General features: G+C 42.0%; 2 protein-coding genes across 6 annotated transcripts; one reads left to right on the top strand and one right to left on the bottom strand.

The window, feature by feature from the left end:
- Positions 1-475: 475 nt before the first annotated feature.
- kcns3b (potassium voltage-gated channel, delayed-rectifier, subfamily S, member 3b) lies at positions 476-5764 on the bottom strand. 5 transcript variants are annotated; one of them, XM_082505146.1, is made up of 4 exons: positions 5701-5764; positions 4411-4693; positions 4078-4256; positions 476-3606 (listed from the first exon to the last, which is right to left on the bottom strand). In XM_082505146.1, exon 4 carries the CDS (start codon positions 3600-3602, stop codon positions 2106-2108), a length of 1497 nt encoding a protein of 498 aa, XP_082361272.1. In that variant the 5' UTR covers positions 3603-3606; positions 4078-4256; positions 4411-4693; positions 5701-5764; the 3' UTR covers positions 476-2105. The 5 variants fall into 5 exon arrangements, with proteins under 5 accessions (XP_082361272.1, XP_082361269.1, XP_082361270.1 ...); XM_082505143.1 differs by having other exon boundaries at positions 4078-4693; XM_082505144.1 differs by lacking the exon at positions 5701-5764 and having other exon boundaries at positions 4078-4214; positions 4637-4709.
- A 74-nt stretch (positions 5765-5838) lies between these two features.
- LOC309689012 (uncharacterized protein) lies at positions 5839-11964 on the top strand. Its single transcript, XM_082505142.1, has 21 exons — positions 5839-5976; positions 6056-6114; positions 6203-6289; positions 6408-6529; positions 6668-6811; positions 6956-7054; positions 7138-7308; positions 7609-7711; positions 8020-8234; positions 8509-8659; positions 8747-8958; positions 9039-9153; positions 9266-9465; positions 9540-9654; positions 9727-9896; positions 9984-10078; positions 10283-10413; positions 11076-11265; positions 11379-11517; positions 11622-11715; positions 11879-11964. Exons 1-21 carry the CDS (start codon positions 5954-5956, stop codon positions 11947-11949), a joined length of 2706 nt encoding a protein of 901 aa, XP_082361268.1. The 5' UTR covers positions 5839-5953; the 3' UTR covers positions 11950-11964.
- Positions 11965-12104: the final 140 nt, after the last annotated feature.

Raw genomic sequence — 12104 nt, 5'->3', positions numbered from 1 at the left:
CAAAGCCCAAGAAGCCACAGGGCTGTGAGTAATGGTGAGGAACAGATATCTGTGCAGTTATCTGTTGCCAACTGTGTTGCATTGTCAGCTGAATGTCCTGGGGCAGATTTCTTAACACATACAGAGATATACATGCTCACACATACATTGAATAAAGATTACAGATTTGGTTTTCAATTAAATATTGTCCTCACCGACTAAGTGTAAAGACATATATGAGTGTGTACAGGTTTTTCAGTCGTATAAAAAGTCTTTTTTACAAAAACTTTTAGTGTTCTTTTGATGTTTATTTTTGTCTGCATCAAGAAGTCATAAGAAATTGTATCGTGGCCGAATAACGGAACCTCGACTTTAGTATTTTACTCTGTTGAGAGGTGTTGTGCCTTATTATTATCACTGCGCAATATTCACAGCAATCTACCTTTCAGAAAAGCAGCACTACCATTTTATTGTAACCATTATTCTAACAGTGCCTCAAATGTATGAGATCGTTACTTCCTTTCATTTTGTTGCAGCGGATGCTTCGGGGCTTTAACGTGAATGATGTTTAACTGTGACCTCTCAGTGAAGGGCATGAGGTGTGAGCAGTTCAAACAAGAATTGAACGGAGAGCAGAAATCGTCCAATATTTCCCTTTATTCATGTGGTGACTCCTCACATGGTTTTGTTTGTTTGTTTTTTAGAAAGATATCCTGACAAATACGGACAGTCGTGCCTATGGAAGGATGCACACTGCATGCATGCCTGCAAAATCACTGTCACGTACTGTATGCCATCAACTGTGCTCTTCACTTGTGCATGTAAATTTATTGATAATCAGTAGGTGTCTGCGCCAGTTCTGTCATTACAATAAAATGCAACTGACAAAGGCAATAAACCCAAAGTGTGGAATAAGCAATATGCTAATCTGGTTACTGAGCACACCTGATACACGAAACCAAGTGATCGAAACTCATTTGTTACTTCTAAGGAATAATCAGACGGTAATGGCGTTTATCTGTTCAGGTTAAGCCTCAGTTAGTCTGTGTGTTTGAACAGAAACCGGCTTCTCGTGCAGCCTTTTAAGGTGCTTTTAAATGTTTTTTCCTCAACCGCCATCAAATTCATGTTTGAATTGTTTCCGTTCAGCTGCATGAGCACCTTTAGACGCCTGCAGAGAAAAGTTTGGTAGGGCAGCGTCCATCCAAGCAGAAATTATAACAGGGGACAGGAGATCAATACATTCAGGGAGAGATAAGGCTGAAGAATACCACAAAAAAGAAGGTTTCTTTGCATTTTCAAAGTGTTGCACTCCTCAAAAATTAAATTCGACACATTGATTACCTGATGTGAGTTTAAACTCGCGAGAAGAAATAAATGCAAACGCCTGAATCTTAAGCTTATCTGAACAGGCACAAATGAGCAGCACCTGTCTTGTGAGTTTTATTTCATGTCCACATGAGTTCCCCTTTCACCGAGATGCCAGAACTGTCCAAAACGAACAAAAACGAAATAAAAACCCGGCACATCAGCGACTTCCACGGTGCTCTGAGAGGAATGTGACACCTCTCTTCATCAATTTTTGTGCCTAATTCTACTATTTTTATTACTCTCTTTCAAAATGCACTTATTTTTGGTCATGCAGCCAACGTTGAGATCTATAACGCCATTTTTAAACATCAAACTGTGCTGTTGTCATCCTAGACTTTTGCATTTGGAAAACTCTCTGTCTGAACTTTTCAGCAAGCAGGAAATCAATAAAGGACATTACTTTGAAAAACATTAACATTATGGCCTCCTACATGCATCATTGCAGTTTTCTCAAGCAGAAAATGGGCTTTCAAACCTCTGAGCAAGGTTGAGATAATTCCCTTTAGATTTCCCGGTTTTAGCGACGCTGTATATTTCAGCCACAGCTATTCCCCTGTAGACAGAGAGCGGGAGAGAGAGAGAGAGAGAGAGAGATAGAGGAGGGAAAAAACTTCATGGCCACAATATTTCTCTGTCAAATTGCAGGGGGAAGACAGTGCAGGAAGGCAGGGTCAGTGATGGAGCACTCTGCCCAGAGAGGCAGAGACTGACTCGCAGTCATAAAGGGAGTGATGCTCAGTGAAATGGCAGGAATCTCATTTGGCTGCTCCATTTTCACAAGCGTCATTATCGTACACCTCGATGTCCTGGAGACTGGAGGCGTCCGTATCGTCCCCTCCGCTGCTCCCACTGTTCCTAAAGGCGATGCTTCCTATAAAGGGGTACACGCTTCCCGTTAACAGTTCCCTGATGTTGTAATGAGGGAGTTCTGGGTCTTGTCTTTCGGGCTTGGTGATGCACTGTCCCTCCATGGCTTTGTTTCTTTGATAGTACTTTGAAAACTTGTTAAAGATGATGGTGATGGGAAGAGCCACCACTAGCAGGCCACAGATGATACACACGGTGGCCACAATCTTCCCCGCCACCGTCACGGGGCAGGTGTCCCCGTAGCCGACTGTGGTCATGGTGATTGTGGCCCACCACCAACCTAAAGGTATTGTCCCCAAATCGGTGTCCTCTTCCTTCTCTGCGAAGTAGATGAGAGCAGAAAAGATGGAGATTCCCACTGAGAGGAAGAGAAGGAGCAGGCCCACCTCCTGGTAGCTGTGGCGGACGGTGGCCCCCAGCGCTCGCAGTCCGATGGAGTGGCGAGCCAGTTTGAGGATTCTGAGAATCCGCATGAGGCGCAGAACCTGCACCACTTTCCCCACGTTTTCTATGTCCTCGTTCTCCTCTGCGCTATCCTCGTCGGCGGTCTCCAGAGCTAAAGTGGCATAAAACGGCAAAATCGAAGCGGCGTCGATTATGTTCAAGGGGTTTCCGAGAAACTTCCGTCGGGAGGGCGCGACAATTAACCTGATTATGAACTCTGCGGAGAAGCAGACGATGCAAACCGCCTCCAGTCTAGTGAGCACGGGGTCCTCGATGGGCCTGTCACTGTCATCCACACGCTGAAACTCTGGCATGCTGTGAACACACATGGCAACGATGGAGGTCAACACCACGCTGAGGGAAGCCACAGCAATGATCTTCGAGGCTCTCGAGTGACCCGGATCCTCCAGTCTGAGCCACATGTAGCTGCGAATTTCTGCACACCAGGCCCCTTTGAACTTGGCGAGGTCTTTATCGAGAGCAGAGAGCTCCTCAAACGAGGAGTCGAAGCTCGGCTCCTGCTGGTCTTCGCTCCTGATGTCCCAGTCTCTGTCCTCGATGTACTCCTTCCTCTCGTGGTACCAGTTGCTGCAGCAGGGGCTGAGGTGGAGCTCCTTGATACCCCAGTACTCAATCTCTTGACAGAAAGAAAAAACGCACAACTCCTCCATCATGTGGATTTGTCCCGTGTGGTAAAAGTTAAGCACGCACAGGAAAACCCGAGGATTCCTGTCAAAGTAGTACTCCTTCTCAGCCGGGCTGTAGTCGTCACACAGCTCCAGGATTGCCGCCTCGCTCTGGCAGCACAGCAGACGAGCCAAACGCGTGTGAGGAAAGCGGAGCACCATATCAGGATCCAGTTCATGCCGTACCCCTCCCACATTGAGGTGGACCTGGTCCTCCTCATCCCCTCGCCGGTGGAGGATTTGCCCATACCCCATGATCCTGAAAAGACATTTACAGTGAAGTCAGTTCATTCTAGCAGACTTTTTGTGTCTTTTTTTTATGACAACTAAAATGCCCACAAGGATACCCCAGTGAAGACTAACTGTAACGTTTAAATGGATGGTTTCTATCAAGACACATTTGACTGCACTGTTTGTAGAATACATTAGTCTTCGGAAGGAGGGAGGGGGATCAATACAGCACACACAGGAAATGGCTTATACTGAGAGAGCAGAGAGGCATGAGGTGCTGTCACATGTACAGGATTACCACTAGAAAAATATCATTTTACAAACTGATTTCCAGCCCTCGTCTACATTTTTGTGTAGATATTTTTAAACAGTTGAATTCTAGACACTTAAGTGAAGCTGAGTTTTTCAAATTAAAGTTTTTTGTTTTTTTAAATTGGTTAATAAGGACCTGATAAGTCTGTTAATTATAGGGTCTTAAGGCAAAGGTAGAAAAACATACCTGTATTCGGAGCGTTTCTTTCCATGAAAAAGAACTTTTATCCTCCCGTTTTGCTTTTCATCTTCTCCTGAAATGCCGCACAGAGCAGGTCAGCGAGGGAGTGAGGCGCCGCTGCTCCCCGGACGGGACAAGAAGAGCTGGAGGCGGGACAGAAGCACGGAGGCAGTTTGTTCCCTTTTCTAGGGAACAGGGAGGGGCGAGGGAGGAGAGGAGAGGGCAGCGAGAGACTGGGAACACCTCTTGAGAAATTTATAACGTATGTAACCTAGTCGCTTTATTTTAAAAGAGCCTCCAAAATTATTATGTTTCTGTCCTGGGCTATCACTTACTCACTCTTTAAATGTCACTTCAGATGTGCTCAATGTCCCTTACAAACCCCACTTGTTCTGTATTTGAGTGAAACAGCTGCAGTTGAACCAACGCGGAGACAGCGCACTGGCTGCAGAGAGCGAAGTAACTAATAAATGACATTTGAATCCACTTTGAGAAACCAGACTCTAAAACGCTACTCATCAAACAGCTGCTGTTCAACGTTTATAAATCAGGTTTTATAACTTACCAAACTCCGTGTTTTTTATCCCCTCAAAGAAAGAAACCTCAGCATCTCCCACAACTTCTGTGTGCGATACGGAAGACCAAAACGGCCAAGGTTAAGAAGCACAAAAAATTTGACACAATAAATGCATATGCTATAAAAAAAAAAATTAAAATAAATTAATGCAGGCATTAAAAAAAACTGATATAATTTATTTTGTTTGCTTTTATTGCTGGATTGTATAAGTATTTACTTAAGGTATTTTTTTTTAAATTTAATTAATAATGTTTTAGTGGAGGAAAATAAATAATAAAATAAAATGAACTAAACAATAAATAGGGGGATTGATGAAAACCTAAATAATACAGAAATATGAAATTACTTCATGCTTTCTAAATTAACTATAATAATATTTTATGGTGCATTTGATGATAATTTGTCTGAAGTATCTTTGTTTGTTTTAATTTTTGATTTTTAGCAGTAAAATCATAACCATAAAATCAATTTCTTCACTTCCTAAAAGCACAGGGGATTTCCTGAGTGCTTCCTGCTCTTTAGGACTTAAAAACTCAATTTGCCATTTTAATATCCATGCTTTCTGAATAAATTTGTTTACAACAGTTCAGGGCTACAGAAGTTTATAGTTATTCTGCTCTTCTGTGGCGCAACCATCATGAACTCACAACCTGCACAAGGACAATCTTCTGACCTCAGTGGCACCTCTCAAGACCCCAACTTCATTTAGACTTTTTCTAATTGGTTTTAGAAAAAGTCAAAATGAATTTGTGACATTTTTGAATTTGCACCACTCATTTCAACTTCGGCAAGTTATTGGAAGATTGTATGAAAAATCTCACACCTTCATTTTTATTTTACTTTATTCACATAGACTTGCTCCCTCAACTGAAGAACATAAAACCAGCAATTATTAGCAATAGTACAAAACACTGCTGCCTTTTTAAAATTCATTTCTGCTTTGGTTTTGTACTATAACTTTTAATTTTTAAATGCTGTTCAGAGTTTGGATGAATTCTCAGTATATAAGAAAACAAAACAAACACACATGCTTCATTTTATTAATTATTTACTTTACAACAGTTCATTTGGTTGGACAAGCATATTTGAATTTAATTCCAGTACAAGTGCCGTCAGCATTTTTGCAGCTCTGGTTAAAACTCACTTCCACCCAATCAACCTCATCAGGCTCCAACGAGATCCACCTGTGTGTGGCTGCAACCTCCCTCATCTTACCCAAAGAGGTGCCTTTAGGTCCCCTACAAACTTCTTTAAAAACGGCAAAAACAGAGACGCTAAGATTACCACTTCCCCACCTCTTGTGCCATGGGTCACTCATTAGGATTGGGGTTTGTAGCTTTATTTTTCTAAGAACCTTTTTAGTCAAACTTTCAGATTTTTGTCTTTAACTGACTAAGTTTTTTTCAGGTGGTTCATTCTTTTGGTAGTTGTTATGAACACACAGGCTCAAAAGAGGCCCCCTTTAAGTAAGTTTTATTTATTTTTTTAATTTTTCCTAAAAATGTCACTTAATCAAACTACTGCCTACTTACTCACGTCAATGTTTATTTCCAGATATCACCGCTCAGTGTCTGGGGAATGTGATGCGTGTGGATGTTGGTCCACTTGGAGGAAATCTTATGAAAATTACTGCCGTCATGAGTAAGCTTTTTAAAAAAAAAAAAATTTTTTTTCTTTGGCTTCTTGCCTCTTAAAGCTTAATTTTTCCCACTTTTTTTTTTTTTTTTTTTTTTTTTTGTGTTCCTTATCCTCTCCTCAGATAACACTGCAATTCCTCTTACGCCAAGTTTAGCCTCGCAGTGTGGCATCAGTGTGAAGATTGATCTGCTGGGAAACGCCTTGATTTATGCCTCTCTTCAAAACTGTTTTGCTCACAATGTGGTAACGTAACAAAGATAAAGACAGAATTATTAGAGGTTGTTTGTTTGTTTTTTTTGTTCTTTTTTTTCAAAGCACCCAATGTGTCCTATGCTTCTAGTATTAACTTCTTTTTTTAAAAAAATATTTATTTTTTTGTAGGACGATAAAGAATTCACCACTGCTTTGCATGTTCGACTGCATGGAAACCAGTTGTTTGAAGACGAGGTGTACCAGGTGGTTAAAACTTGCCGCTACACTCCCTGGGCCTTCAGGGAAATCGTCTGTGACCACAGCTATATGGAGGCAAGTGACTGCAGCAAAACCTTCTGTGGTCATGTTCCCATCTATATGACAGTGGTGCTATAGCCCATAAGAGCATCAAGGCTAAAACAGTTCCTAGAGAGGTGAGAGATGGTTTATCATTGACTCGAAGGGTCTTGTTTCTAGGTGTCCGTGAAGAGGGCAGCTGCAGATGATTATGGCCTTCCTGCATATTCAGAGCAACAGGGCAGTCCAGAGTTTGCTTCTACTCGACAAGCCGCAAAGGTTGGAGGAGCTCGTTTGGCCTCTAGTCTATTCTCAGACCCCATCTCTGCATGTAAAGTCACGATTTGGTGTTTGCCTTACAGAAACGCCCCATAGATGCAGGATACATAATCACAACAGTTGTGTTCTTCACACCTGAGGAGAGGATCATGAAGGCGACTGAGGCCCACCAAAGGGGGTACGGGGTAGGAAACACTCCCACCAGGGTGATTCTCCGGAGTTCAAAGTCTGCACTGGCAACGTACACCCAGACTGTGAGTAAACTGCAGATCGCATGCTTTTCACACATGCCTGACATGACCTGGCATCTTGTTCTACAGACAGACTCTGGTTAAAGTACTTGTAGCCCATTAGATGGCTCACACTTGCAGTCAGTAACCAATTGGATTTAGATTCATTATATGATCAGACTACCTTTTTAAACTTGTTACGGTCTGACATTTGACAAGATAAAGTACATATGGCCCATTAGCCTACATTTCCATGTTCTAACGAACTGCTCTTTTGCACACATGCTTTATCTTCAATGTATTAAATGTTATCTCACCCTGCAGGTAGCAGGGGTGCCCATGAAGGTGTTCAAAACCTCGACTATCTTTGAGAAGCAGTGGCTGACTGCTCGAGTTGATGCTGTAGCTGCTTGTCCAGTGCTGGACGGTAATTAAACTCTAACCATGTGAAAGCTGCAGGGAGCCTGTGTCATCTTGTGTTTAAAACCTGAAGGCTTTAGCAGTTAAATCTGCAAATTTGTTTTTTCTAGTCTTCATTATTCCTAGGGTGGTGATGCATTTGGACGTTTAGAAATATTAACTTGCTGTCTGTCCCAGGTTTAATATGAAGACTTGTATGCATGTGTGGTTTAGAAATGCTAAGCTGTTAGCAAAGTTGTCTGCCAGCAGACCTTGTAGCCTCTAAATCCTCTATAGTAGTGTCTGTTTTGGCCTCATATTATGCCTTATGTGCAGGTCATAGTGTTTCCTTCACGCCCACCATGATCACTTGGCGCCTGCCCCAACGCATTGACCCCTTAATGTCCTCTGGGCGGGTTCAGCTCTTGGAGGTGTACTTAGGAATCAACGGTCAGACGCTTGATCCTACTCAGATGCCGGCCAAGCTGTCTACCGACGACTCGTACATCATTGTTCAGCTTCCTGTTGGGGCCAACGGTGGATACTTTAAGGTGAAAGGCAGTTGTTTTTATAAGAAATCAAGATTTGCATCAAGTATATACTGATAAATGGCTTCCTTGGCCTTTTAAGATGGCAAAGTAGTAAAAGCCACTTCTCACTGTGAAATGAGGGCCCATTTCCAAAGCTGAGCCTCCAAAAGAGTTGCTCTACAAGCATTAAAGCAGGAATCTTATAAAGAATTATTACAGCTTTTGTTCTGCTTTTAAATATGTTCCATTAGGAGTAGTTATAATGACAAATTCTTGGTTTTAAAATGATAAACAGAGCCATATCCAGGGAAATCGGTATCTCCTCTCCTATACAATCGAACCCATGCTGGAGTTGCTCTGGACTGAAGATGGAGAAGACACAAGATACAAAGTCTTGTTTCCCATCACGACGCCTTTGTTGTCACTGAATCTTCAAGTTTTTGACGGCGAGTCTCTCCATTCCACTTATCATATATTATGATTATTTGTGTAAAGTGCAAGCTCACTGAATTCCTCTTCTCTCGTCCCTACAGAGACTGTTCCGAAACAGCAAGTGTTTAAGCTGGTGCTTGGGCATTTTGCTCCTGACGTGGCGCTGATGAACATCACCTTCCCCTCTGAGGTTTTGACTATAGCACAGTGCCATGCCAGAGGCTTTAACATCAGAGAGCATGTGTCCCCTAACAGCAGCTTGAAAGTCTTTACACTTGAAGTGCCCTTCACAGACCCTGCCGTGCTACAATCGGTAAGATGTAATTTCAGCTTGGGGGGGCAGAATATTAATGCATATTTAATTTGACTGCTAATCTTTCCATTTCCCTACAGAGAGGAATGGGATTTATAGTCTACTCTCTTCACCTGACCTTTGGTTTGCTGGTGCTGAATGAGTTTGCTCCATTTTCTCACACGGTTTACCTGGAAGCCACACTGGAAGAAAAGGGTCTGTATGGCTGTTTATATACAAATGTAAACACACAAGCCTGAAATGTTTGTCATGACCTTGCACCAGCTGCAGGCCAGGGTTCTTGATGCCTTTTTTAATCTACCTGCAGTTCCTCCTTCCGTCTCTGGAAGCTGTGATTACCAGAACTTTTATGTCCTTGTGGAACATGGAACCTCAGACTTCAACTTTCATACCATGGTGGGAAAGCGACTGCTGACACCAGGTTTGGCTCAGCAGTATGGCTACATGGAGAATGGAACTCACTTCAATCTTGTTGTGCCGTTTGCAGCCCCTGATGTTGAGTTTGAGGTATTTTGTGCTTTGCTGTAGATGAGAATCTTCTGTTTAATGTCCTGCTTGCTCTAACTTGAACAATGTTTCAGGCTATTACACCAACTTCCATTAGGACCAGAATTGACGTGATCCTGAAGGATCCAGAATCTAACGTGCCCATCAGTGACTTCTCGATGGCTTGCAATTTCTTCTCACCGCTTACTGGTTGGTTTGGGTTTCTTGTTGTTTAAATTTCATTGGAGAGTTTGAGTCGAGTTTTTAAACTTTTCTTTTCAGAGTGCTTCCCTAATGGTACCATAACCACTCTGGCTGTGAAACTGGAGTCTGTTCCCAGCCTGAACCCCAGTGAGCTCACGCTGCTCGACCCCACCTGCGGTCCAGTCTACAGTGATGACCGCTACGCTTACTTTGTCTTCACTGCTAACTCCTGTGGGACTACCAGAAAGGTACTGTCACTGCACAACTTCATGACTAATACAGACTATTAATGGTGAGGCTGATCTGATGTATTGTCTTTAACTTTGTTCCCTTAGTTTTTGCCCAATGCGATGCTCTACGAAAATGACATCTCTGTGCCACATGACCTCGAAACAAAAAGTACATCAGACTCTGAGGAAGCAGAATTTGCGTGAGTGGCTGATCGTTATTAGGAAAATTAGGAGACTAAAGTTTTTAAAAGTAACTTGAATCTCTGGATTAAATGGACTCCTTCAGCTTTGCGTTATCCCTTATTCAATCTTTGATCCTGAGACAAAGATGAGTGTCTGTAGGAATTTTTCTCTCTGGTCTTTGCACTTCTGACTGCATTCAAATCTCATGGCTTGTCTTCTAGGCTAAGGGTTTCATGTTACTACGACCTCAACACAACCCACGCTGTGTCCTTCCACACCAGACCTCGCAGGAGTGAACCATATGCTGAAAATGCAAAAGGCCAGCTGCAAGTGGCAATGAGACTTTCTTTGGGTATGAAGTTGGCATAATTTCATTTTTCCACAACACAAATACAACTCCAGCACTGGAGAGATTTAAGATTCTTCTCCCTTAAACTGGAAGTCATCCTCAAATCATTAAGCAATTTTAAATTAATCTTTAACTGCCTTTACTAACTAAACCTTACTGCTTTATCTCTAGAAGATCTAATAGTTTTTGAAAACATTTTAAAATTTCTGGCAACTAGATGGTTCAGACTTTAAAGGTTGCTGTCATCAGCATGTGGCTAATTTTTCCTGCTTAATGTTGACAATCAGCTTCAATGGTTTTTACTCCAGGAGCTCCTATAATCTAAAATGCCTTGTCTATTGCGTGTAAGGAGTTGGTATTAGTTTTCGTCATTCTACTTTGAATTTATCCCTAGGCGCAGCTCTCATTAAAGTAGCTAAGCCTTAACTAATCTTAGTTTTTATTCTAACATCCCAGAAAATTTGGATATTGAGCTTTATGCAAGAAGCAAATCAGGAATTTGTTCTGGGAGCTGGCAGCTCCCAAGTAAGTAGGTCCGTGCATGGCCATAATTGGCGGGTGTATATGCAGCATTTGTGAGAGGAAAAACCTCAATGTCCTGAGCTGATTATATTGTTCAAAGCCTCCTGTCATTATGTCATTTCATGCTGTCTCTCTGCACTTAGACGACTCCTTCAGAGAGTTTTACAGACTCGAGGACTCTCCCATCATGAAACATCTCCAGCAGCCGCTGTATTTTGAGGTGGAGCTCATGAGTGCAATAAATCCTCAAGTATCACTGGAGCTGGAGAACTGCTGGGCGACATTGGATGAGGACAAGATGTCCCAACCCAGATGGGATCTGATCATAAACGGGTAACGCTCAGGCTGGTGTTTGCGTATTAGCATAAGCTCTTCCTTCATACTGATGCAAGGATGGGGTAGGGGGACAAAATTTAACTTTTTAATGTATCTTTGAAATTGTCCAGCTGTCCACACACAGACCCACACCATGTGGTCTTCCATCCAGTGTGGACTGATGCTAGGGTTCAGTATCCCTCTCACTTAAAGCGCTTTGAGGTCCAGATGTTTGCCTTTACTGAAAATGAAGAGGATCTAAGTCCTCAGGTAACTCAGCCTGTTAAAAAAAAAATATATATATATAAAAAAATCCATGGTTCAGAAAACTGCACATGCAAATCTGTACTCATAAAAACACTTGCATCTTCTAGGTCTTTGTCCACTGTGACGTTGTGATCTGTGATACCAGAAATCCATTAGGTGGCATTTGTAATGGGCAATGTTCAGACCCAGAGTACAGAAGAGGTATAGTATGAGGTCTTTTATAATGGAACCTTTTGTTTCAAGGGTTTGACCCAGAAAAAGAAGAGAACATGGTGTGCCATAGTACTTCTGTCTCAGACTAATTTTCTTCTCAGCCTGCTGAAATTGGTTACTGTTAACTTTCCTCATTCTCTTCTCTCCACAGGTAAAAGACATATCTCAGAGGAACAAAGTTCAAAATCATTTGTGACATTTGGACCAGTAATTATGAGTTGATACAATAAAGATTTTTTTAAATTCACCTTTATTGTCTGTTCTTTCCTATGCTTTGCTACATGTGGAAATTTGATTTTCCACCTATAATTCTGAGTATGTAGTCAGTTGTGTTGCCTCACCTATCAAATTATGTGAGAAGTCATAATTCAATGTAC

The sequence above is a fragment of the Aulonocara stuartgranti genome, assembly GCF_965226115.1.
Source record: "Aulonocara stuartgranti genome assembly, chromosome: 15".
In the NCBI taxonomy this organism is placed as follows: domain Eukaryota; kingdom Metazoa; phylum Chordata; class Actinopteri; order Cichliformes; family Cichlidae; genus Aulonocara; species Aulonocara stuartgranti.
The sequence above is the reverse complement of the archived record's forward strand: the minus strand, read 5'-3'. Positions and strand labels throughout refer to the sequence as shown.

Coding starts and splice junctions, on each gene's coding strand:
- kcns3b (XM_082505143.1), bottom strand. CDS start 3,602: ATGGGGTATGGGCAAATCCTCCACCGGCGAGGGGATGAGGAGGACCAG.
- LOC309689012 (XM_082505142.1), top strand. CDS start 5,954: ATGGGTCACTCATTAGGATTGGG. Junction 6,530..6,667: donor ACTGTTTTGCTCACAATGTG/GTAACGTAACAA, acceptor ATTTTTTTGTAG/GACGATAAAGAATTCACCAC. Junction 10,079..10,282: donor TCTGAGGAAGCAGAATTTGC/GTGAGTGGCTGA, acceptor CTTGTCTTCTAG/GCTAAGGGTTTCATGTTACT.